Consider the following 26,254-nt stretch of genomic DNA (forward strand, 5'->3'; position numbering starts at 1 on the left):
TTTGCCTTGGTCGCAAAATTGTCCTACGAACTCCGCTATCTGCCCAATTTGCTTTTCCAAGTGATCCAACCTTTTGTCTTCTTGTCGAGCCTCATTGTCTTGATTTTGTGAGCCCTGCACCAAACAAATTAATTCGTTAAGCTTTTGATTATAATCTATTGATGAACTTAAATTTGGTTGGGCATATTGAATATGAGGTTGTGGTGGCTGCCAATATCCTCCTTGTTGAGCATTTTGAGGTTCCCACCGCATAGAGTTTGAATGATCACTCCAATCCGAATTGTAAGTATTGGAAAACACGTTATTCCTTGATTGAAGATTAGATATATCAACTCTTTGCATTTGGGACCTTTCCATGAGCTGTGACAAAAGAGAAGCGTTATCAAGTGCCATGTTGTTCTTAACAAACAAAACACAAATAAAAACTAAATCTAAAAGACAATACAGAAACAAACAATCCAAGGGATTAGCAAATTTTCTAGTCCCCGGCAACGGCGCCAAAATTTGATGCGAGATTTATACGCGCACAAATTAAACCCTCTTTTTGTCGATTTGTAGTATAAGTATAAGTAGGGATCGTTCTGGACCGGGGATTAGGAGGGATTGCAAATCTCTTGGAAACTGACTCAAAAACTTAAAAACACAGTTTAAAACACTAAACTAGACTCAAAGAATACAAAATTAAAGTTTAAAACACTAAGACAAACCAAAAACTCAAAATGCTTTAAAAACACAAACTAAATTGATTTCTAACTAATTTGACATTAAAGTAAAGGGGGATTTAGGTTTTGACAAAATTAAACTAAATGAACAAATTACAATTAAAACAGAATGTAAATATGAAATTGATGAAATAGAATGGATGAATGCTAGCTAAGGGGGTCATCTCCACATATGTTACACTTGCATAATAAAAAGATTTCCAATTACATTTCAATAAATTATGAAACTCATCACCCCGGGTTAATTAGGTCCGCTTAAATTAACCGTCAAGTTTTCCTTAAGTTAATGAATTGGATGGGTTAGCGCAACGCAATTCACAACATTCTCCAAAAGTCCTTTACGTGAACAGCACAATAAAGATACAATCAAAGATCATTAAGCATTATGAAAACTATAAGTGTTGACGAGGCATTCGTTACTATGATGAGCATGAAACTCGTGCCAAGAATTCATTTAATGCGATTGTTTATAAGCAACCTCCACTACTTGTGAATATAAGTTCATAACGATTAGGTGAAAATCACTTATATTCTAGCGTCATATTCATGCATGAAAATTAAGCGCGCATTCTTAATAAACATACATAAATAAGTTATCAATCAAACGGTTAAACAAATTGAATCAACAACTTATGAAATGCAATTAGAAGTAATCAAATCAAAATGCAAGCATAAACATATATTTCGAATCACCCCCTAGCTAAAGGGGGTTTAGTTTATTATAACTTTGAAATCAAAGAAATATCTAAACATTCCAACAACTCAAACTTGAATTGTATGAACGTTTAGGCACTCTTCTCTTCCATTCCTCATACGTACAAACAAAGAGAATTGAATTTAAACATTGAAATCAAAGAAACACCTAAACATTCCAACAACTCAAACTTGAATTGTATGAACGTTTAGGCACTCTTCTCTTCCTCGTTGTTGTAGCACAAGGTCTAAGGATAGTTTGATGGTGTGAATGGTTTGGGGAGTGGTGTTTGGATTAATAGGGAAATGGAAAAATGGTGTTTGGATTACAAGGGAAATGGAAAAATGGTGTGTTGTGTATGAAATGAGATGTCCATGAATGAATGAATGCAAGGGTATTTATAGGAGTAGTGGAGGGAACATATGGCTATGTCATTTGTAGGTGAAGTAGGTGGATGTTGTAGGTGAAGTAGGTGGATGTTGTAGGTGAAGTGGATGTTGTAGGTGAAGTAGGTGGATGTTGTAGGTGAAGTGGGTGGATGTTGTAGGTGAAGTAGGTGGATGTTGTAGGTGAAGTGGGTGGATGTTGTAGGTGAAGTAGGTGGATGTTGTAGGTGAAGTAGGTGGATGTTATTTTAAGTGATAAGTGATAAGTGATATGATATGTGGTTATGATATGATAAGTGGTTAAGTGATGATGATAAGTGATAAGTGATTAAGTGATATGATATGTGGTGATGATAAGTGATAAGTGCATGTGGGTTAACTAATGAAGGAAATGCATGTGCAATGACAATGTGTTAGAATGGATGTGTGTTATGCATGGCATGATTGGGATTAGGAAAGGTTTAAATGTCCTAAAACTAAAGAGAACAAGGTTCCAACACTTTGGCTCCAATTAGGTCTTCAATTTCGTCCAACACTTTGGCTTCAAGCATAAGCTATCCGTCCTTAGCCCAAAAGTGCTCCAAAAGTCTCCAAAATGCATCTTTTTGCTCCTTTAGCCCTTTGGACCTACAAACACACGAAAATAGCTTAAAGTACTAAAATAACTAAAGAAACATAACGTAAATGTACGAGAACAAGCCATTTAAGTCGCATAAATATGATCCTATCAGTTGCCTAGAACAAATATCAAATCACGTCTCAGAATTCTTATCGATAGAATACGTAACTCACATAAAACACATCCCCAAGGACATTCTAGAATGATTTGTAACCCATTGACCAAAAGTCAACTGTCGGTCAAAGGTCGACGGTAGGGTCCATAACCCTACGTAACTCGATCCGGAAGATGCACGCTTAGGATTTCTGATCCATAACTTCCAAGATCCACATTATGCTTCTAAAACAACATACTAAAATCTTACCACGATCCGACGGTCGGATCTCCGCCAATCACGATTCAAGTGACGGTCAATGTTTTATTTTACGAACTTACAAATACAAGTCAGGAAGATCCGTACAACAGATACCCGATCCGTCAGTTCCTATGGTCCTTAAATATTACGTAATATATTGTATTAAGGTTTGGTGACGATCCAATGATCAGATCGTCAATTCATATAAGGATTAAGTGGCGGTCTCTATCAAAACTATGTTCAAACGATGAGGTTTCATCAATCGGACTTCACCTAAGGAATTGGGGTATCAAATTTAGCCTAGGAAGGTCAGGGGGTGCCTCGGCCCACGCACCGCCGCACACGGCGGTCGGCCGCCTTGGTTTATCGGAAAATTTAATTATTTCCAAAAATTACCAAATTTTACAAGCATATAGAGCAAGTCAAGGGGACCAATTTTTATACCCGGGCTAAGATCCAATTCGGCCAAGAAACACCTTAATTTTGCCTCAATCCGCTGGAAACCCAAGAAATGGGTGTCCCTTGATTCATCCTCAATTCGAACCCCAACACCCGCAATCTTGTTTGGGCCTTGTTCCTGAGGTTGAGAGAAGTTGAATGAGTGTGGTGGTTGTTGCTGGAGCTAGCAAGATCGACAAATTACCGTCGGATGTCCATCACACCCACCGGTGCGGTTCATCACAAAAATATGGTCAAACCGAGTCAAGTTTGGATGGGAAAGTAAGAAAGGACATCGGTGAGCCTGGTGGTGGTGTTGGATAGCTTCAATTTGCGGGAAATCTGATGGAAACAGTGACAGAAGGAAACCAGAAAACAAGTTGAAGTCAGGTGGGGTGTACAGGCTGACAAGATTCGATGTTCCACACCTATTTCCTTTCTCTCCCTTCTCTCCCTTCCTACCCGTCTCTTTCCTCCTCTAATTCGTCCCCCTGATTCCTCTCTTCTCTCCCGCAACTCCTTCATTCCTTCCCCTTATTTTCTGCGGCGAGGTGGTGGAGGTGTTCCTGGGAAGTGAAGGTAAGTGAGAGAGATGAATGAGGAGGGAGGATGAAAGAAATGAGATAGAGAGAGAAAGGAAGACAGTGAGAGGGAAAAGAGAGTATGACATGTGAGAGAGAAGAACTGGTTTTCAAAAAGAAATGATGGTGATGTGTGAGTGATAATAAGAATTGATAGTTGAGTGTGTAGGTTTAGATAGAGAGGGAGAAAGTGACGTGAGACATGACAGAAAGAAGGTGGAGAGTTCGAGATATATGGGTCCCACGTTCAAAATTTTCATCATAACTCCGATTTAAATTCCACTTGCATCCGTATGTTTGCAAAAAATGAGTACTATTCAAAAATAGTAAAATAAGACCGGAAAAGTGAAGGGAAAGTTGAGGTCCAAGTGGAAGGCCTATGTGGCATCTTAGGGGTATTTTGATAATTTCACTACTATTGAGAATAAAATACGATAAATCCTAGGATAGGATGTCACATTACTCATTTTAGACTAGATGTATTTCTATATAAGGATAATAAACAAGTTGTACAAAGATACATAAGATATAAGAAAACCTTTCTTCATTCTGAAATTCTTTATGGTACAAGAGCGTCATCTTGGTGCCTGGTATTGCTCTCTTTTTCTTCCACCAATATCATTGACAACTACGTCTAAAACTCCATCAAAGAAGAAGCCCACCACCATCATCTCGCCTATAGAGGTTATGGATTTCAACGATCCCTATTATATTCACCACTTAGACCACATTGGGCATTCTCTTGTCACTTGACCCTTGGAGGGTGACAACTACGCGATGTAGAGTCGTGCCTTGATGATTTCTCTAGAGGTTAAGAACAAACTCAGGTTTGTCAATGGCTTAATCAAAGTGTTGTTAGAGAAGTCTCTTGTGATAAAGCCCATTCTATGGTTTTTCAGTTCGCAACTTGGGAGACTCCATATGTATTAAGCACGGTTACGTTAGGTGGACTACGAAGATTGGTATATAGCCTCGTTGTCCGAAGTCTTCCAATGCACCATCCGACTTCCAAAAAGTTTATGCAACCTAAGGGTTATGGGTTATACACTCAAACTTACGCTCTGGCCATTTGGGAGAATAATCGAAAAAGGCGAACCAAAAATCAGCTAAGTGGTGGCTCTGAATTCCTATTACGAAGTACGATTACTTCTATCCATGACCAGTGTACTAAGTCAAGTACATTATGCCGCAATCCCGTGCCTAAAGCAAGTTTGAATGAGGCATCTAGACTAGGAAATCCTCTAGATGAATTTTACTCCAATAGAACTCTGATTCGCATAAGTAATTTTGCAAAGTCAACTAAGTGTAATTTGATCTGAAAAGCTCAGGTCCAAAGCATATAGGGTTTCCCAAAAGGATTCCAAAGGTGTTTTCGATCCAACATGCATACGATCAAGTCCGTAACAAACTTTTGTTTAAGGTTTACTAAGGATGAACATGTGATAGGAGCATATTTAGGCGACTTAGTTAGCTTGTTTTCTTACATTTATGTTGTTAGTTCATAGTTATTTTAGTATTTTAAGCTATTTTCATATGTTTATAGGTTCATATGGCTAAGGTAGCAAGAAGGTGCATTTTGGAGCATTTTGGAGTAAAATTGGACTTGGAATGGATAGCATATGTTTGGAGCAAAATGAATGGAAAAAATTGAAGACCTAAAAATGTTAGGATTCCTAATCAAAGAAGGATTCCTAGTCAAAGATGGATTCTTACTTGAAGTAGGAAAGTTAAGCCAACGTTTCCTATTTTGGTTTGACCTTTCCTAATCCTAAAAGCCCCTTCCAGAAACCTTGAGGACTCTTATGCATTTGAGGACACAAACTAAACCTTCCTTGCATCCTTATGTCCCTTGTCGTGCCTTCCCTATGCTTGCCCTTTCCTTGCCGTGCAAGAGGAGTGGTTATTCCCTATTTTGTCTCACAAATCACATTCCTCTTTCACCCTATTCAAGGCCGCACCTTACATACGTATTATATCATAAATCATTGCCTTATTTCAGCCTTAAAACACATTCCCTTTCCTACTCTTTATTGGCCGCAAGTTTCCTTCCCTTTTCCCTTTGATTTCTGACTTTATGTCTCCTTTTCCTTATGGATTTAGGGTCTAATCCTTTCCTAAACTATGTAATAAAAGTTAGGATTCTTTCCTTAAAATAAAGAGTGAATGCCGTACCCATAAAGAACCCTAATCACTCACTCATACAATCGGCCATCCTTCATCCTGTCTTCCAACCTTTGCCGCAGCCTTCATCCTCTCTTCCACCACTTCCATACTTTCATACCTTCAACCAAACACTCATACACCATTCCTAAACCTTTGCCGCACCCTCTACCAACCTAAATCCATTCTTAACCCAGAAATCCATCCAAAATCACCCTTAAACTCTTGTGTCGCAGCATATCAAGGAAGAAGAGGAGAAGAAGAAACCTTGGACGTTTTTGCATTCAAGTTGGAGTGTTGGAACGTTTTTAGGTGTAATCTATCTTTTGTTTTCAATGTTTAATTCAAGTTTTCTTTGTTTTGTTGTGAACATGAGAGGCTAAACTCGTTTTAGCTAGGGGAGACTTTGAAACCATGATTATGTTTATGATATGAATTGATTAATTCCAGTTGTGATTTCATAAATTGTGAATGCAATTTACTTAACCGTTTGATGGATAACTTATTCTTGTATGTTGATTAGGGAGGCCTATTTAATTTGCATGCTTGAATTTGGTGCTAGAATATAAGGGAGTTTCATATAATCGTTACAATCTTATATTCACAAGTAGTTAAGGTTGTTTTCACAATCATGTTAAGTAAATTCCTAGCATGAGTATCATGATGTCATAGTTACAAGTGATTTGTCAATACTTATGATTTTCATAGAACGTAATGATCTTTGATTGTATCTCTATTATGATGTCATGTAGGGAACTTTTGAAGAATGCTTTGGGTTGTCGTATGATGTCATCCAATCCAATAACTAAAGGAGAATCTGAGGGTTAATTAGTGATGTCACGGTTAATCTAGGGTGTTGAGGTTCATAGTTTATCAAAAAAGCAACTGGAAATCAATTTGTGTTTGAATGTATCATGTGTCGAAAAGAATCCTCTAGCTAGTTAATCATCCATAGTTTTTCTCAAATTTGTCCAAACCTTACTTAAGTCTTTTAGTTACTTGTTTTTACCTTAATTTCGTCAAAAACTCAATCCTCTTTACTTACTTGTGTCAAATCTGTCCTATTGAGTGTTTTTGAGTATTTTGAGTCAAAACCAATTATATTTTCGTCCAAATTGAGTCCTAGAGTCTAGTTTGAGTCTTTTTTATTGTTTTGTGTTGTTTTGAGTCTTTTGAGTTTGTTTTGAGTTATATAAGTTTAGTTAAGAGTCTTTGAGTTTGTTTAAGTGTTTTTAAGCATATTTTTATATCTTTGAGTTAGTTTTCATTAGATTAGCAATCCCTCTTAATCCCCGGCCTAGAACGATCCCTACTTATATCTTTACTACAATTGTCAAAAAGAGGGTTTAATTTGAGTGTTATTATTTATTACATCAATGTGCAATTCGAACCAAGAAGGAAACCCTTCCTGGTTACATGTTGCAATTATTAAAACCATCATACCTGAAATGAGGCATGGTGAATGAAGAAATGGAATTAAAGACATGCTCAACTTCTTATACAGCACTCAAATTAATCTTCTACAAGTGTTAAACAATCATTATTACTCAACCAACAAGTCTATTGAAACATGTCGAACTGACATTAAGATCTGTAGGTCATTCCGGACAAGATTCGTCACTTTCTCATCCTTAATCTAATCAATGCATCAAAGCAAGTTTCAGAGCAAGAGATTTTTCATGGGTCGTAGGCCTGGTGTCGGAGTAAGATGGTACTCCGATTATCGCAGTGGAAATCTTTATAAACACTAAGTTTAAGGATAATATTTTTTCTGCAATGTTATTGAGGGGGTCATTTGAAGCTCACCTAAGCCTACAAGCTTATTCTTTTTTAACTCTGTTACTTAATACTCCAAGTTGGTTTACTCCATAAAGACTATTAGATTAAATGGTATTCTGTGAAAATGAAGTAAGGATGGAAAGTTCTAAATATTTTACTCTAACAAGATTAAAAACTTGAGGGAAATAAACTTAGCAAAATGTCTTCTAAGGCATCTAAGTCCTTCTGAGGATAATGCAAAATATGCACATTCTGCCTTGCATCCAGCTTTTTAGCCACGCATTCATAACTTCGACCAGGGATCTACAATATGGTTTGGAACTTCGAAAGATCAGATCTTTGAGAGACAAGCAAGTAGGACTAGTTGGACTTGGCTAGCTCCGGATCAACAAGAAGTTCGAAAGTCATTCTGATTTGTATTTTGGAAAAAGGTCATTCTGGTATCTATCCATTCTCGACCGGAATACACTCTTGGAAGCATAGTTAGGGGATTTAGTGGACTATATTTTTTGGGCCCATGACACGTGGCACTCAGGGTGGTTAGAATGACTAGAAAGCCTCTAAATGAGATCAGAGCTACATGGGTATTCTAGATCAGAATACCACAAACCAAGGTATTAGCTCTAAGCCCATTAAAGATATTACTTATCTCTCAAGTAAGGGACCTTAATTCATTAGGGTATCTTAGGGATTAGGTAACATAATCATAATCTTAGGAGGATTAGATATCTTATCATAAATTCTCTCCTATATAGTCTCCCGATTTAATAGGTCTTGATAAATACCGTAGCCTGGGTATTTCTCTCTTAGTCTTTTATGATCCAAGACTCTTTTCGACATCTCTTTGAACTTCAATGATCTCATATTCTCTACACCTAACATAGGCTCACAAAATCTCTACATGCTGTTTGGCTATGCGTAGACATGGAGAAGCATCTCCTATGCGCCTAAGCCAAGGCACCTTTGTCAATGATGTATTTCGATGCAACACATCATGTATACTCTTTTCTTAGAACTACAACAATGATTTGATTCTCCATCCCTCGAGATATGTCCGTATTCAATTACACTCACCCTATCCCAATCAACCCATTCTCACCTCGCCGGAATTTATGAGAGTTTCATTGAATTACGCCTCCAGTCGTCCCTTGCCAGAGTTTATGGGAATTCCAGCACCGACTAACAAAATTGAAACTGGATTGGATCATTTAAAGTTGAACTGAGCCAATTTTCATAAAAGGAAAATTTTGTTTTCAAATCGAACAGTACCAAAGCTTTTCCTTCAATTAGTCCTAGGTTCCAGGCCCATTTCAAATCGATCCCATTCTTACTTAGACCGACAGATTGATTTTCAAGAGCCTTGGACCCAAAATTCCCAAAAAAATACCACTCTTTATCCAATGTGTAACCATTCTTTGCTAGATGAGTTGGTGTGGAAAACTCCAATTCTAGCTTCCTTTGCAATGAACTCGTTAGAGAGCAAAGCCTGCTGACTTCACTTATTGTCTCCATAGAGATTTTTTTTCCATGCTTTTTAACACCTGAATCACGGTTCATTCTCATATTTCAAACAAAAGAAGAAATTTAAAACAAAAAAGTTATCAAACAAGTCCCAAAACAACTATTAAATAAAAAATTTATATGACAGAAATGCACGGTGGTTACAATGTTGGCCAACAAACATGCTATGCCACAATGGCCACGTGATTAACATGTGGTGTGATGCAGTTATAAGTGCGAGATGACGCGGCAGACCACCAGCAGCCAAGGCGAGAATCGTAATTGCGAAAATAACGCGAATATTCCGACTCTTCCTCCCATTCCATCAAGCTTCCTTTTTCCTATTCCATTCGAAGAAGAAGAAGACGACGACGACTAATTCAATTCAATTCAATTGATTCAGGTTCGGTGGGCGACCTTCTCACTTGTTCTTCGAGAACCCTATTCCCGCTACTATAAATCCCCCAAAATTCAATCCCCAAATTCCAACTTCTTTTCCCCACGCAGAGATTCTCCGATTCTCCCAAATAATTTTCGCATCGGATCAAAACTCTGATCGACTGAATTGTTTGAATTGAGATGTTTAACGGAATGAATATGATGGATCCCGAGTTGATGAGGCTCGCTCAGGAGCAGATGAGTCGCATGTCTCCCGCCGAGTTCGCCAGGATCCAACAGCAGGTCCAATTTCAATTTCTTCTTCTTTCTCAATTTCCCATTTTTTAGGGATTCGATTCGATTTGGATTTTTTGATAGATTGTGTTCAGTGTTCCTTTTTGTTTTTTGTTTTTTGTTTTTTGTTTTTTTTTTTTATGTTTTTGTTTTTTGGCATAATCGGGTGATTTGATTAAGTACCAATATTGAATTTGGATTCAATGCTTTTATGCATTATGTGATTATTGGGATTATTGGGTCTCTGAAACTTGAGCTATGGACAGCATCTTTGTTACATTGGAGCCGTATGCAGTCAAGTGAAATCCAATCCACTAAACAATTTGATTTATGGACAGCTTTAATCCTTCGCATCACACGTATGCCATACACTTCATATGGTACAGTGATGCATTGCTGGTGGGGTTTTACAAATTGGTTGACTATGGAGTGTTTACGTTATATAGGAAATTTGGAGGTTTTTCTTTGTCATTAGTTTTTCTGGCACCGAGTTAGCCGATGTTTATTCCCCAGATACCGACATTGCTTCTTCTCTGGGAAAAGAAGTACCCACAATTTTTCCGATGTTTATTCCCCAGATACCGACATTGCTTCTTCTCTGGGAAAAGAAGTACCCACAATTTTTCCGATGTTTATTCCCCAGATACCGACATTGCTTCTTCTCTGGGAAAAGAAGTTCCCACAATTTTTTTTCCTTTTATTTCTAAATTTTAGTTGATTTTGGTTAAGTTGTGTAATTGATGATGGTGGTGGTGGTTGTTTGACTGGCATTGCAGATGATGGCTAATCCAGAATTGATGAAGATGGCCTCGGAGGGCATGAAGAACATGAGGCCTGAAGACTTGAAACAGGCTGCAGAGCAGTTGAAGCATACACGTCCGGAAGAGATGGCTGAAATTGGTGAGAAGATGGCTAGTGCCTCGCCTGAAGAGATAGCAGCTATGCGAACCCGTGTTGATGCCCAGATCTCTTATGAACTCAATGGAGCTCTGATGCTGAAGAATCAGGTTGGATACTTAGATGTTATGTGGGACTATAATTCGTAGGATTAGAAGATTTTACACTATATATGTTGAAACCAATGTATTAAAAGCGTGAGGCGTGGGTGAGGCGTCCAAGGGATAGCCCAGCCTAGGTGTGAGGCGAAGCCTCACGGGACCTAAATTTTTATATACATACACTAAGCGTACACAAATATTATATTAAAAAAAAAGAAGATTATTAATCAATAATCATCCTGAGCACACACATATATTATAAATACATATACACACACATATATTATATTATATATATAAAATAGAGGATGAAAAGCACAATGAGCACACATATAACAATGCACGCAGACAACACACACATCCATTATATAAAAAAATTAAAATTAGAAAAAAAGGCAGAGAGACGATAGTGCAAGGAAGAGGTATAAGGCAGTTAAAAGCCTACCCAAAATTTGGGTTTGGGAGTTTAAAAAAAAAAAAAAAAATTCCCCTGAGGCGCGCCTAGGCGGCTCCGGCGACACCTTCCGCCCACTTCCTCAAAACAGAGGTGGCAACCCTCAAGCCCAGCCTCACAAGGCGCCTAGGCGTGCCCTGAGGCGAGCCTTTTAAAACATTGGTTGAAACTTATTCCGTTTTTTTCTATTGTTAATAACACAATCAAATGATTCATGGCTTTGTAGTGTAAGCTGATTCTCCCCGCCTTAAGATTGGTTTTATTTTCTTTAGTTTAGATCTGTTATTTTGGACCCATTTTAGGAAAATCTTGATTTTGATGCATAGTGTACATACTTCATGAGTCGTGAAAATCAATTTGTATGACATCAAGAAATTGTAATCATGCCAGTAGATTTTACTCCTGTGCAGTTGTATTATTTAAGCTCAAGTTGTAGAGTTGTAATTTTAGCATGCATAAACAGTATCCTGATTCTCTGATTGAAATCCATTTCTAGTGGAGATTTTAAGTCATTCCAAGCTTACAAGTGTGGTATGGGCTGGGTTAGGGTTGGGAAAGATAGGCTGATCATTAGGCTCTGGTAAGGTTATTTTTGGAAAGCTAAATATCTGGCTGCTTTTCTGATTTGATACCCTATAGACTTGCTCTTTAATGCATAAGTAATCAGGGTAAAGACAAATATTATCGTCTACTGACTCGGTCATTGTTTCTTCATACATTTAAGTATTGTTTTGGCGTCTAATTTCTTTTCTTATAATATATTACATTTGCAGGGAAATGCACTTCACAACCAGGGCAAGTTCAATGAAGCCATGCAGAAATACTTGCTTGTAAGTGCAATTATAATACCTTTGGTTTCTTTTTTTCCCCCCATTACATTGTAGACTCGGGCCTCCAACTGATCATAAGTACTCCTGTGTCTAAAATTATAGGCAAAGAAGAACCTAAGTGGGATTCCATCTTCTAAAGGCAGGTCACTTCTGATGGCATGCTCACTCAACTTAATGTCTTGTTACTTGAAAACAAGGCAGTATGACGAGTGTATAAAAGAAGGTTCTGAGGTATAAGAGGAAACGTGCTCACAGATACATGTATCTTCATGTTTTTTTCTTGCAACCTACTGACTTTAATATATTTTAAATGATATATCTTATTTCAGGTTTTGGCATATGACGCAGACAATGTCAAGGCTCTTTACCGTAGAGGTCAAGCGTATAAAGAAATAGGTCAATTTGAAGTGAGTATGCTTATATACATATGCATATGATTTGTTCGCAGATAATTCTGAAGCATCTTTTGAAGCATGTTTGGTTTACATAATTTTGTCCTTTGTTTCCTATACCTCATGCTCATTGTTGCATCTCTTAGGGTGCTGTCTCTGATCTGAGCAAGGCACGTGAAGTTTCACCTCATGATGAAACTATTTCAGATGTTTTAAGGTGTGGCCCTTTCTTTTGTTCTTTGTTCATATCTGTCTCTGATCTGATCATCCTGTTCTTGTGGCTTCATTGAAATATGCCATATGCATGGCAGCTATATGGTCATAATTAACACATGTATAGGGGCATTTGAACAGTGATGTATAGCCTTTTTCTTTTCCAATTTTTTCTCAAATGCTGGGATAGAAAATGGAGATTTTTTTGACATTGCAAATGATATTTATGGTTATTGCAGGGATGCCAAAGAAAATTTGCGTAAAGAGGGTGGTTCGTCTGGACCAAGAAGTATGCTTCTTATTTCCACCTTTGAAATTCTTGACCTAGATGCATGGACCCATACCTTTATAGGATATTGAATATTGATTGTTTGATAGGAGGATTAGTAATTGAAGAAATAACTGAAGAAGTTGAGACTGTGTCATCTGCCAACCATAAAAGGTCTTCTACAGAGTATTCTGCGGCACAGGAAACTAGCAATGCTTCTAGGACTCAAAGCGCATCAAACACTGAGTTTCTGCCAGACGTTTTGGTGTCTTTTCAAAGTGAGACAGCAGCTAGCAAGTATGTTTTGTTCATAAAAAACTGACTTCTGATTTTTTGATGCTATTTTAAAATCTTTTTTGTGTTGAGAGCATTTGATATATAAAACTAATCCACTCATGTTGCTTTAATTCATCTTTTTGTCATTCCTTTTTTTGTTTCTTAATTGAAAAAAAATTAATTCCGAACTTGAAAGGCCTGTTTGATAACATTTTAGTTTTTATTTTGGAGTTTCATTTTTTGTGCAAGAGGCAGAGGGAATGTATATGGGCGAAAGGAGAAATGGAGAAAGATGGGGGTAGGTAGTAGGAGAAAGGAAGGAGGAATATATTAAGGGCGACCCCAAGCCAACAAGGCTCTGCGCTTTGCGAGGGTCTAGGGAAACGTCTGTCGAACACAACCTTACCCTTGATTTGCAAAGAAGTTGTTTCCACGACTCAAACCCGTGACCTTTCAGTCACAAAGGATCAACTTTGAAAGTGAAGACAATTATTTGCAGTTCATTTTGTGCATCTTTCCATATACACTTCTTTCACATTCCTTCCAACATCCATCCTCCATGCTTCTTCATTTCTCCTCTCTCCCATACACTTTCCCTTTATCTATACCACAAAAAATGAAAAATAAAAACTATACTCCAAATGGCTATCAAGCAGGCCCTAAGTTAGCCAATAAATAAATAAATCAACCATAAGAAGTCTAGTGAGTCACAGTGTGTGGTGTGCGCATCTAGTGGAGGTCAAATGCGACACGTTTTCATGTGATTTGCATGCACCACGATGTATGTTTGTATACATCCTAAATTTTGGATGTGGCCATATGTGCTAATGCGCATGTAGGAGGGAGGAGGGTGCCGTGTGTTGCAAATATGGCGTTTAAGAATGTGAAAACAAAACAAATTTGGAAATCGGAAACAAATAACCAAGACAAATCACACTAAGAATTAACATGGTTCGGCTCTAATTCCTAATATACTTAGGACAACTCATCATAGGCTGGAAAAACCCAACAGGGTGAAGTTGGGATAAATTTGGCTGAACTTGGTATTTAAACATTTATTCAGAAGTATAAAAGCTAAGAAATCATATGATGTACTTTCACTTGGCATCTGATAAAAGTAGAATCAAACCTTTATAGCAATATGAAGCCAGTTCGGTTTCAAAGAGAACTTGGTAAGGTACACAGTTGGGACTCTGTGGCATTGTCTCTCCATAGTCCATACTGAAATAATATTCCAAATAGGATGTTCTATATCAGATATCATAATTGTCATAAGTTAAGGTATTTCTTTTTGAATTTTTGAAATTTCCCACATTCTGCTCATGAAGCTTCTTATTTGGTTTTATTTTATACATATTTGATGTTTCTATCTTTTCGTTCTGTTGATTTTAATAATATGCATCCCTATGACATTATACTATTATACTTGTTTCTGTGCTTGGATTTCAGATCGTTCCAGAATTTCATTTCAAATGCTGATCCTAACAGTCAGGCTGCTTTGAATCCTGGAAACTCCGAAGAGGTTCCTGCTGACATGGTTAAGACTGCCTCAAACATGATCAGCAAAATGTCACCTGAAGAACTTCAAAAAATGCTTGAATTGGCTTCCAGTTCAAATTTCAACAATTTTAAGCCTGGATCGGTTCCTCCAAATGTCTCACCGGATATGCTTAAAACTGCATCTGATATGATGAGTAAAATGCCACCGGAGGAGCTACAGAAAATGTTTGGAGTAGCATCTTCTTTGAATGGGAGAGGTTCATCTTCAACACAAGGACCAGTCACTGGTAACAGAAGAAGTTCATCAGATTATTCAGAAAGCAGTGAGAATTCTGCAGTAAATGCACCTCAGGATGTGGGTGAAACTAGCTCTCAAGGAATATTTCCTAATTTGAGGAGTTCTCCTCAGTCGAGCTTCCCTGCCTCTGCTGGTGATTTGCAAGAACAAATGAGGACCCAAATGAAAGATCCTGCAATGCAGCAGGTTCGTTCAATTTCTACATTAAAATACCATTCTTTGCATGTCTATTTCATTGGTTCTCAAAGTGCAAGGTCTGTATGTTCTTTCTAATTATTTTTGTTATTTTCATTATTAAGATGTTAGAAGCGGGAGCATAAGTAGTACTCAGATGTGTGCAAAAGTTGCGCTTAGACAATAAGTCGGTCATTCATGAGAAAAATATCTGATAAGATACACTCAAGTCATGTCATTGGAGCTCGAAACCATCATAAATTTGGCTATTCATTGTAGAAGAAAATTTTCTGATTGGACTGCTATTGTTCTAACGCCTTCCATTCACGCAGCAAACCCCTAACTGTCATAGGAATTTACTGGACCTTAAAAGTGAAAAATAAAGGTTTTTAAGCCCTGAAACATGAGCAGTGTCGCAATGGATGATCAACTGTCTCGCGACTAATTTTACACATCGCACCTGTTCTACATGTGATGTTTTGAAAGAAGGATTTCTACCTCAAACTTTTTAGAACAGGCTGATATATTATTAGATTCCTAACTGTGCCCATAATGTTGCTAGCATAATGACTTGAATCTCAAGCTTTTGATTGATGACGGTTTGTTACGTTTTTTTGGTAGAGTAATTTTTATCCTGCATGATCATGCGTTCAACTTTTTTATTTTGGTCGTTTTTCTGGCAGATGTTCTCATCAATGATTAAAAATATGAGCCCCGACATGATGGCAAACATGGGCGAGCAGTTTGGTTTCAAGCTTTCTCGTGAAGAAGCTGCAAAAGCTCAGCAAGCAATGTCGTCTTTGTCACCGCAGGACCTGGACAGAATGGTAACTTCCTACTCGATTTAATGACTTTGATTTTCAATTCATTTGCTTCAATTTTTGTTAGTACTTGTCGTACAAGTATAAATATCCACCATATCTTAAAACAAACCATAGTTTCAGTCGTGAATCGGTGTGTTGATGAGTGATTTGATATTGAAACATACGATTCCATATCTTTTACCCATTATTCTCCTGCATCCGAGTGGAGTTGTGATTTAGTGCATTCAGTATGGATTTTGTTTATTGATTATTTTCTTTTGTAACTTCTCGTTGCAGATGAAATGGGCAGATAGGATTCAAAGAGGAGTGGAAGGTGCAAAGAAGACGAAAAATTGGCTACTAGGCAGATCCGGTCTGATTTTGGCAATATGCATGCTAGTTATAGCAGTAGTGCTTCATCGTTTGGGCTACATCGGTGGTTAGAGTGTGTAATTATGCTTGTAAATTACGAAAGATTCATTCGAAGTCTAACGTCGAGCTAAGTTACGGTAGCAACAGGCGAAAGCCGATATCTCTGTGGAACGCATCAAAAGAGGTGCTGTGAAAGGAAGAAAAGGAAAATGTTAGAGAGGGACGGGGTTGTGGTTCTATTTTGGCTAAAGTGATTACCGGGTGCTCTCTTTTTGTAATGAAATCGAGAGTCGTAGCATTGTTTGGTTGTGTTTGTGTCAGAATTAACAGTTGGAGAGAAGCGTGCAGCCTATGAAATATTTGGATTCCACCTCTTTACATATTTGATTGTCCTTGTCATATGATCTGTCATTTATGAAGATTTTTTAAGCTTCACAATGGACTAGCAATAATGTGGTTTAAATTTGTCTTTGGCGAGAGTTGAATCTAAAATCTTTCACTTACAAATGAAGAAAAATGTTACCAAGTCGTAGTATCAAGTGGTAATTTTTGGCCACAGTTGAACACTAAATATTTGTACATGGTTAAAACGTACCCATATTAAAATGGATACAAACCCTGCTCACAAAACCAAACCGTAAAAGGGTAAATTACATAAAACTATCTCAATTATAGGTCGAGCCACAATTTCATAGTTCATATTTTAAACATTATAATGTTATACCTCGTCTTACGAATTCATAGCAATGTCAGATCTCTGTTAAATTTTTGTTAAGTTTGTTGTTAAATGATGAAATTGCAAATGCAAGACCCACATCCTCACTCAGTTAAATTTAAAAATTAATTAAATATTAATAAATATAAGATAAAATCATTTTTTTTTAATTTAATAAAAAACTGTGGGACCCAGCCATTACCACCCATCACCTCACTTAGACTTGGTAATTTCTTACACAATCCGTAACATGACACAAAAATAATGGGTTTCTACACAATCCGTAACATGACACAAAAATAATGGGTTTCGGGTCAATGCAATGTCTAATTGGATCGTTATCAAGTCATACGATAAGAACCTTTTAATAACGGATCGTTAACAGATTTACACGAAAGTGACGCGTGGGTAACTCATTTCGATACATTAAGAAAAAATTTATTTTGATGATTTTAATTTTTTTAAACTACTAAAAAGGAAAGATATCCTCTCCAGATCTTTCTCTTTAAAGCCTAGGGATCAAGTGATCCGGACCTTTAAAATTTGATCTAACGGCTACAAACAGAGAAGTTAGTAAAAAGTTTTAAAAGTTATAATATTTTTGGTTGTTGGATCATATTTTAAAGGCCCGAATCACTTTATCCCTGGGCTTTGGAGGGAAAGATCCGGAGAGGATTTATTTCCCTAAAAAAACTTACTATGAAATACACTAACCATAGTTTATATGTATATGTTGTATGAGAATTATTATTAGCACTCCAAAAATCTCATTCTACAATCCTCACAAGTGTATTTTTCTTTCTAATTATAAAAAGTTTGGAGTGCCAAATGAGATTTTTGGAGTACTAATAACAATTCCCTGTTGTATATTAAATAGGTATTATTGTATTCTTATTTTATACAAATTTAAAAAATTAAAATTTTATTTATTTATTTTTATGGTATACTATAGGCAAAGAGTGAGATTAAAAAATTATAAAATACATTAAAAATTAAAAAAAATCAAGTAATTTAAAAATATCAAACACATTAAAAAAAATTATAACAAGTATTTTGCAAGTGCCAAAAATGTGAAAAAAATATGCAAATGCAGGTGATCACATCCTCTACGCTTTGAGGATGGGTATGTCATCATTTGAATTTTTTAAAGCCATACAAACCTTCCAGAATAGTATTTTTAAGGGAGTTCAAAATAAATAAAATTCATAATCATTAATGTACAAGTCTGAAAAATGTGAGATATATAAATGCTCGTGATTGCATCCTCAAGATGATGGTTACATGGTCGTTTAGATTTTAAGACCCTCCAAATCTCATGAATAGTGTTTTTTTTATTGAGTGCAAAACTAATAAAATTAATAATAATTAGTGTAGGAGTGAAAAATGTAAAAAAAAAATATACAAATCACTCGTAGTGACAAGCTTTATAACTTTCGTGAGGATGTCAACTCCAAAAACCAACACCATAATCCATAAACCTTAGATTTAAATTTAACTGTCAATTGTCATTTACACTTTATTCTATGCACTGAATTTCATTTTTTAGATTTTTTTTTTTAAAAAGTGATCTTTTACCTGATAAAAAAAATGAACGGTTCGGATCGTTGATATCACATTCCGATATTTATGATGAACTGAAATATGAGTTGATGTTATATAGTTTATAGATACTTTATAAACTTTGAGCAATATTTTCTCTAATGGTGAAACTCTGAACCTAGTATCAACGATCCGAACCATTCATCTTCCTGCATCCTCTAAGAGATCATGTTTTTAAAAAACAAAATTTGGTGAGAAGAATGGAGCATAAATGTAAAATAAAATCAATGGATAAATTTAGATATATAATTTATGTTATTATAGTGGCAAATTGCGAAGCTGAGACCTTCACGAAAGTTGTAAAACTTGTCATTACGAGTGTTTATATATGTGTGTGTGTGTATATATATATATATATATTTCACACTTCTACATTGATTAAAAAAAAACTATTTAAAACCTTGCTTAAACAATAGCCATAGGTGTAACAACCCGTTTCCAAAAAATTTACAGTCTTTATAATTTTTAAATGTGAATTTACAAAAATGCCCTTTGAAGCAAAGACGTTGACTTTTGTTGACCGTCTTGTCATGTCATGTAAGGTTCGTTTTCTTTGCGTATCCTCGTAGTATTCATCGCTACGAACGCGTAGGCTCAAATGGAACATAATTTGGAGTTATAACGAATGAGTTATTAATAAATAAAGTTGAGGGAAAATTCATTTTCTTCCATAATACCATCAAACTTGGAAAACACTAGGTTATCAGCATCACTCTCATATTCACTCTCTTCAAACTCACAATTATCTTCTTCAGCAACTTCTTCATTCTCTTCTTCAACATTCCCCTCAAAACTAATAAGTACATCAAAGAAGACTTCAATATCCCCTTCTCCTACCTCAGTATCTCCTTCTTCTACCTCAGCCATAGATTTCCCCTTGTTCTTCTCTGGCTTTTCACCATTTTTCTCTTTCTGACCATTCCCAGAATCAACATTTCTCTCTCCTACCTCAATCATACATGGTTGCACTTGTTGAGATGTACAACAATCATCCACTTCTTGGCCCAACATCCTCATCTGAACTACTTACCTCCTCAATTACCAATTTACTTGGATCACTTACTTCCATAGACTTCAAAAACTGTTGCTTTTGGGTTATGGCTTCTTCTGTTGTCAATTCTTAGATGTACATCTCAATCACTCTATCTTTTGGAACAAAATTGCACATCACTGAACATCGGAATCACTTTGAATTGGCTTCAAACCATTGCAAAGGTCCATGTTTGGAATCTTATAATAGTAGTTCATGAACCACTCACTGTATCCAATTGCCTTCACCATATCATCTATCACCGGCAATGACATGAGGTCTTTATCATAGTTACCTATATATGTCACTTTTCCCTTAGCATAGAGGTCATAACTTATCTCCCCACCATGATGCAATTCAATAGAGAATAGTTCTAGATATACTGAAATTCATGATGTGGTAGAAACTAACACACAAATTAAACCCTATAAATTATGCAATCATAGTATAAATAAGTAGGGATCGTTCTATCATGGAGATTAGAAGGGATGCTATCAATACAAACTAAACTTATAAACTGAAAACTAAGTTAAACTAACAACAAAACAAAGACTAAGGGGGATTTTTGGAAAATTTTTAATAGAAATAAAGTAAATTGCAGCAAATGAATTAGGTCTTGTACGAGATATAGGTGAAAGGCTAGCTAGAGGATTCTTCTCCACACATGAAACATACGTAAACAAATCGATTTCCAATTATTCTTCTTATAAACTATGAATGACAATGCCCCAAATTAATTGTGAACAACACTAATTAACTCTCATATTTTCCTACGTTCATTGAATTGGACTCAGCGACGCAACCAAATTATTCTAAGCCTAAACCCTTTAACCTTTCAAACCCTAAACCCTAGCCGGCCCAAACCCTTTATGGGGAATTCCATTAGGGAATATTTCGTCAGGGAATATTCTTTGTGTTGACTTTTATGAAATTTACCCAGAACCCTTCTTAGAGTAATTCGATGTCCTGAATCCGTTTCCGATGTCCGTTTTCCCAAATTCAATCATTTGAGTAGAGTTTTATTAATTGTACCCTTTATGTGCTTAGGGGCAATTTATTATGGTGTTCTATCTCCGCTAGTTTGCGTGGTTCTTCGGCGGCTAAGTATTTGTGAGTGGACCCCTTCTAAAAATGCATGTTTTGATAGTAGAAATGCATACATGAAAAACATGATTTAATGATTACGTTTTACGAGATAACATACGTATTGAGGCTAGTTTGAATTATTACTATTTTTCCTATAACCCATGTTCTTTATAGAATATTTGATGGATGATGATATAATATTTAGAACATGTTTAGAACACCTCTTTATAGTATAGATGATGGATGACTTCATACTATGAAGTTGTTTTTCAAATAATTATATGTTCAATAGTTTTGTACTTACCTAGTAGTCCTAATTCTGCTACGGGATGAGGGATAGATTCCTATCTATCCCAGGCGACGGTTACAATGTTGGCATATGGCCTAAAGTGTTTTTCTTCTGGCAATTAGCACAGGGACGGGGAGCTAGCACGGGGCCTGGGGGTGATTTTCCTCTGGCAACTGGCATAGAGACGGGGCGCTGGCATGAGGCCTGGAGGGTTATCGAACATTCACTAGTGATTATTATATATACAAGATATGTTTTAAGACATTGCACGACATGCTAGGTTTCGGAAAACTTATGTTTATCATGATATATGTGTTTTCATAAAACATGGGGGTTAGTATGTTGATAACTATTTTATTATATATATGTCAACTTGGTCCACTCATGTTTGCTTTATGCCCCCTTCAGGACTTAGAATCGAGGCATACAATCCCGACATCCAGGCACTTCCGCATCGGCATCTTCAGTCCTCTCGGTGTAGGACCCACTTTTATTCATTCAATTTTTATATTAATTCTTTTAGTGTTCTAGATTAGATGTGTGCTCTGAACACGTTCCTTAAATGCAGATTCTTTATTCTTTTATATTTACAAGTCTTATTTATTCCTTATTCTCAGTATTTGCATTCAATAAATAACTTCGTCACCCTCGGATGTCGGCCAGCACATGCCTATCCTTGTGTTCGGGGAATATCAGGATCAGGGCGTGTCAGGTACATTGTGCAGTCAGAAATCATTGTAATTTTTTTTTATTTAAAATTGATTATAAACAATACCTGACAAAAACTGGTTGCACGATGAACGGATGTGATTGAAGGATCCCCGAAATCCTCAGAAAGAAGATCTAGTGAGGATCCTCTCTCGATAAGAAGTTGTAATCCTAATATATTTATGATTAGTAGTTTGTGCGTTAATCTTTATTCTACAAGTATTAAAATTTTAATTGTAAACTCTTAAATCTATATGTACTATATGAGCCCTTACTGTTTCAGTCCTCGTGGAGAATCTGTTTTTAGGTTGAAACCGTTTCATGTTTATTACCTTTATGTACTATTTGTAATTTACTATAGAGAATAACCTTTACTCATGCTTTATTTGCATAAGTGACATCTTCTTTCTATATGCTGATCCTTATATAATTTGTCCATTTGAATTTTATTTTATAAAATTTCTCTACCTTCTGACCAAAAAAAAAATATAAATATAAACGTACATACTCACCTCCAGATTATGGAGTTGAATTTCGCAATCTATTTGTTATATCATTCCCCTAATTTTGGTTTACACATATTTCCTCTCACAAATGCCTGCTTCTCGAGATTTTCTTGAAGCATGCTTTGAAAAGCTAAAGTTTAGATGTCCACTTTCATACGGCAGGGAAAATTTGAGAAGAAAAAGGAGAGAGAGGGAAGAAAAAAAAAACAGAGCTTTTAGATTAATCTGATGATATATTAAATAGGGTGAAATTAATTATGATAAATTTGAATATGAAAGAAAGGTGAAAAATACTTAGGTCATCTCCAACCGAGAGCTGGTCAGAGGATTCGTTTTAGCTCTGGCCCTCTAGGATATTAATATTTTAATGAACAGTACATGATCATATTTGCCTACATCTCCAACCAAAGGCCAAAGGGCCATAAGGCTCATTTTAGCCCTATCACAAAAAAACCGTCTTCAACCGAGGGTCAAAGGCCCAAACATAATTTATTATTTAAAAACTATAACTTAAATTCAAATCCAAATGCTAAGTGACGTCAACATGACATCAGCTAGCCGTTGGTAGCTGACATCATGTTACTTAATTTAATTTAATGTTGTATAATGGCTTAGAAAGTTATAGGGAAAAATGAAATTTAAAAAAAATATGAAACAAATTTTGTAAAATAGAAGTTATAGGAAAAAAAATAGAATTTAAAAAAGAAATGAAACAAATTTTGTGAAATAGAAGTTATAGGAAAAAATGGAATTTTAAAAAAAATAGGAAACAAATTTTGTAAAATAGAAGTTATATGAAAAAAAAAATAGAATTTAAAAAAAATATGAAACAAATTTTGTAAAATAGAAGTTACAGCAAAAAAATGGAATTTAAAAAAAATATGAAATAAATTTCGTAAAATAGAAGTTATAGGAAAAAAAATAGAATTTAAAAAAAATATATGAAACAAATTTTGTAAAATAGAAGTGATAGGAAGTTATAGAAAAAAATAGAAGTTATAGGAAAAAAAAAATTGTAAATAAAAAAAAATAAAACTGTAAAAAAAAAATTCAAAAATAACGGCTAGTTGACATTAGCCGACACTATTTCTTTTATTTCTGTCAGTTATAAGCAAAACCGACAGTTTTAAAAAAAATTCCAGCCAACCCATCATTTGGCCCTTGGCCCTTTCAGATTCCGTGAGGCTCACGAGCTCTCTGGCCTAGCCTTCGGTTGGAGACAGTTTTTGAGTTATTTTCGGCCCTCTAGCCCCTTGGACCATTCGATTGGAGATGACCTTATAACTCGTTACGTGACAAGTTTTGAGTGTATAGTTGTACTGCTCAACATTATTCAATAACAAATTAAGTTTCACACAAATTTTTCTCCAATTTTATGTATTGTCAAAAAGTTATTAAAAAATGAAGTTTTAAAGAAACACTTTTGACTGTTCACTTTTAAAGAAAAATCACATTTTTACCGTTTTTTTCTGATACTATTCACTATATCTTTATTTGTTTTTCTTTTATTAAAACTAAAATTTTTTAAAAATTTTCGTTAGTTTTTTTTTTTTTAAAGATAAATGAAATGCAACCTCAGAAAAATCTGTCACATCTCTTTCGTCTCGATCTCTCTCTCTGACTCATCGTGTCCGCGTGGAGCGGTTCTGGTGGCTGCCACGTATTTCACGCCCTTTCAGTTTTCTTCTTCTTATCGTCCAACCCAAACCAAATCATATATACTTCCGTTTTTCTCCCGAAACTTTCGCTCCCCAATCCCCTCCATCTCTCTCTCTCTCTCTCTCACGTTTTGGGTTTGGGATTCTGTGGCTTTGTGGGAAAGATCTTCCCCATGAAGCCCCATGAATCCACAAAGATCTCAATCTCCGCCACCCCAGAATCCAATTCTTCATTGATCCCTAATTCCAGCAAATTCCCTTCCCTGTTTTGACTCGTGATTTTGACTCCGCGATGACTCGGGACCCCCTCTTTCAATCGCCAAAGTTGACTCGGTCGCCGCCCCGAGAGAAGCGGCGAGTCGGAGAAGTGGCCGGCGGCGCGGCAGCCGAGTGCGCGGCGGTGTGTTGCTGCTGCCCGTGCGGTGTTATGAATTTGCTTATATTGGCGGTGTACAAGGTCCCGAAGGGGCTGTGCATGAAGGCCTGGGCCCACAGGAAAAGGAAGCGACGGTGCGCGGTTCAGAAGAAGGGACGGCTCGGCGGCGGTGGCGACGACGACGACGACGACGGGAAGAGAGCGAGCAGCTGTACAGAAGGTGACGGAGAGAAGAAGAGCAACGCCGAAACGGAGGGCGCTGATTTGTTGGAGAAGGAGATGTGGGACCGATTTCACGGTGCCGGATTTTGGAGGAGTGCTTCCCGGAGAGAATCGTGACGGATGTCGTTTTGGGAGTGTATGTCGTTTTCATTTGGTAATGATTCTGTGGCATTGTGCGAATTTGGAATTGGTCCTAGAGGAATTGGAGATGTCGTTTTCTTGGAGGGATGGGATGACAGAGAACAAATTTTTCTATCATTTTCTGTACCACATGACACGTGTGGCAGTTGATGGTCTGAATGATCAAAAAGGAGAGATAATTCGAGTCTGTTGATCGTATGTATATTGTTCGATTACTTTTTTATTTTGTGTTCTGTGTTTAATTTTATATAAAAAATATAAAATAATTTCAGACCAAACGTGTGAAAATAGTGAATTGATTTTCAAGATACTTACAAATAGTATTCATATCAGATCCTATTCAATTATCGAGTGTAAAAATTTATTCATCCGAGCATTTTTCTTGGAAGTTAGACGCACCCCTACAGATATTATTCATCCTGCAAGATATGAGTGGTGGTTGTGACACGTGGGCGAGTACGATTGGGGCTACTAATTGATATGTCAGTCTTGTGCCTGTTACATTCTTGGGATTATTGAAGAATGAAGAATATATAGCCGGCATGAAGGCCAAGACAACGTGATTTTAAAGGTTTATTTTTCAACCGTTTAGGATTTTAAGGATTTATTTTTCAATCGTTTAGGATTTTAAGGATTTATTTTCAACCGTTTGTTTGATTAAGAAAACATATACAAACAACAACTTTTTGTGTGATTGATTAAAGAAAAAACGTAATGCTTTATGTTTAATTTTTTTAGATTGAAAAATTCATAATAAAGTGATGAAATTTAACATTAGTAGTTTAGAGACCTAAACCGAATATATAAACAAATAAAATAACTAAATTGTGAAAAAATAATCCAATCCAAGGGTTGTTATGAAATGAAAATCTTGTTTGATTTCAAAGAATGTGTTAATCAGAGAAATAAACCAACGGATGAGATTGTGATAAGATAATCAAATCCAATGGCTGTTATGAAATAAAATCTTATCCCCATCTCATCCGCCAATCGAACTTTTGCTTTTCCTTGAATCCCTCCTCACCACCCAATCAATTGTTTTCCCTTTCTCGCTCAACCAATCAGAAACACTCTCATTTCTGTCCCGCCAATCACAACTCAAACCTCATTCTCTCTCTCTCTCCCCGAAGGTCTCTCTCTCACCTTCTCTCTGCAATTCTCTCAACCGACTTGCAAACCACCCAAACTTGACTTGTAACCTACGCATTTGAACTCCCGCTCCCCTGCGCACTTTTTTGATTAGGCACTTTTAGGTTTAAATTTATTCACATTTTCCACATCACTACATTTTATGTCTTCGTCACCTTCTAGTTGTCGGCCAACACAGTTCGATTCAGAGTCCTAGTGAACATTCCGGGTCGGGATGTGTCAAGCTCCCTTATCTCAATTTCATCTGGTGGTTTGTTTTTATGAAATCAGACGGACACGGATCCCCTTTTT

At 36.4% G+C, this 26,254-nt stretch overlaps 2 protein-coding genes across 2 annotated transcripts; both read left to right on the forward strand.

The window, feature by feature from the left end:
* The first annotated feature begins 9,306 nt into the window (after positions 1-9,306).
* TPR7 (Tetratricopeptide repeat (TPR)-like superfamily protein) lies at positions 9,307-16,883 on the forward strand. The gene is made up of 11 exons (XM_088691132.1): positions 9,307-9,915; positions 10,683-10,913; positions 12,132-12,188; positions 12,291-12,419; positions 12,518-12,595; positions 12,727-12,797; positions 13,033-13,082; positions 13,172-13,358; positions 14,787-15,321; positions 15,993-16,136; positions 16,410-16,883. Exons 1-11 carry the CDS (start codon positions 9,814-9,816, stop codon positions 16,554-16,556), a joined length of 1,731 nt encoding a protein of 576 aa, XP_088547258.1. The 5' UTR covers positions 9,307-9,813; the 3' UTR covers positions 16,557-16,883.
* A 7,160-nt stretch (positions 16,884-24,043) lies between these two features.
* LOC148698032 (uncharacterized) lies at positions 24,044-25,092 on the forward strand. The gene has a single exon (XM_088691133.1). It carries the CDS (start codon positions 24,368-24,370, stop codon positions 24,788-24,790), a length of 423 nt encoding a protein of 140 aa, XP_088547259.1. The 5' UTR covers positions 24,044-24,367; the 3' UTR covers positions 24,791-25,092.
* The last annotated feature ends 1,162 nt before the right edge of the window (positions 25,093-26,254 follow it).

This window comes from Pyrus communis, chromosome 3 (assembly GCF_041283825.1).
Source record: "Pyrus communis isolate YQ-2024b chromosome 3, ASM4128382v1, whole genome shotgun sequence".
In the NCBI taxonomy this organism is placed as follows: domain Eukaryota; kingdom Viridiplantae; phylum Streptophyta; class Magnoliopsida; order Rosales; family Rosaceae; genus Pyrus; species Pyrus communis.

What these genes read in the sequence shown, in the direction of transcription:
- TPR7 (XM_088691132.1), top strand. Translation starts at nt 9,814, where the DNA reads ATGTTTAACGGAATGAATATGATGGATCCCGAGTTGATGAGGCTCGCT. An exon ending in TCGCCAGGATCCAACAGCAG is followed by an intron (nt 9,916 to 10,682) that starts GTCCAATTTCAA and finishes CTGGCATTGCAG; the next exon opens with ATGATGGCTAATCCAGAATT. An exon ending in GTATAAAAGAAGGTTCTGAG is followed by an intron (nt 12,420 to 12,517) that starts GTATAAGAGGAA and finishes ATCTTATTTCAG; the next exon opens with GTTTTGGCATATGACGCAGA.
- LOC148698032 (XM_088691133.1), top strand. Translation starts at nt 24,368, where the DNA reads ATGACTCGGGACCCCCTCTTTCAATCGCCAAAGTTGACTCGGTCGCCG.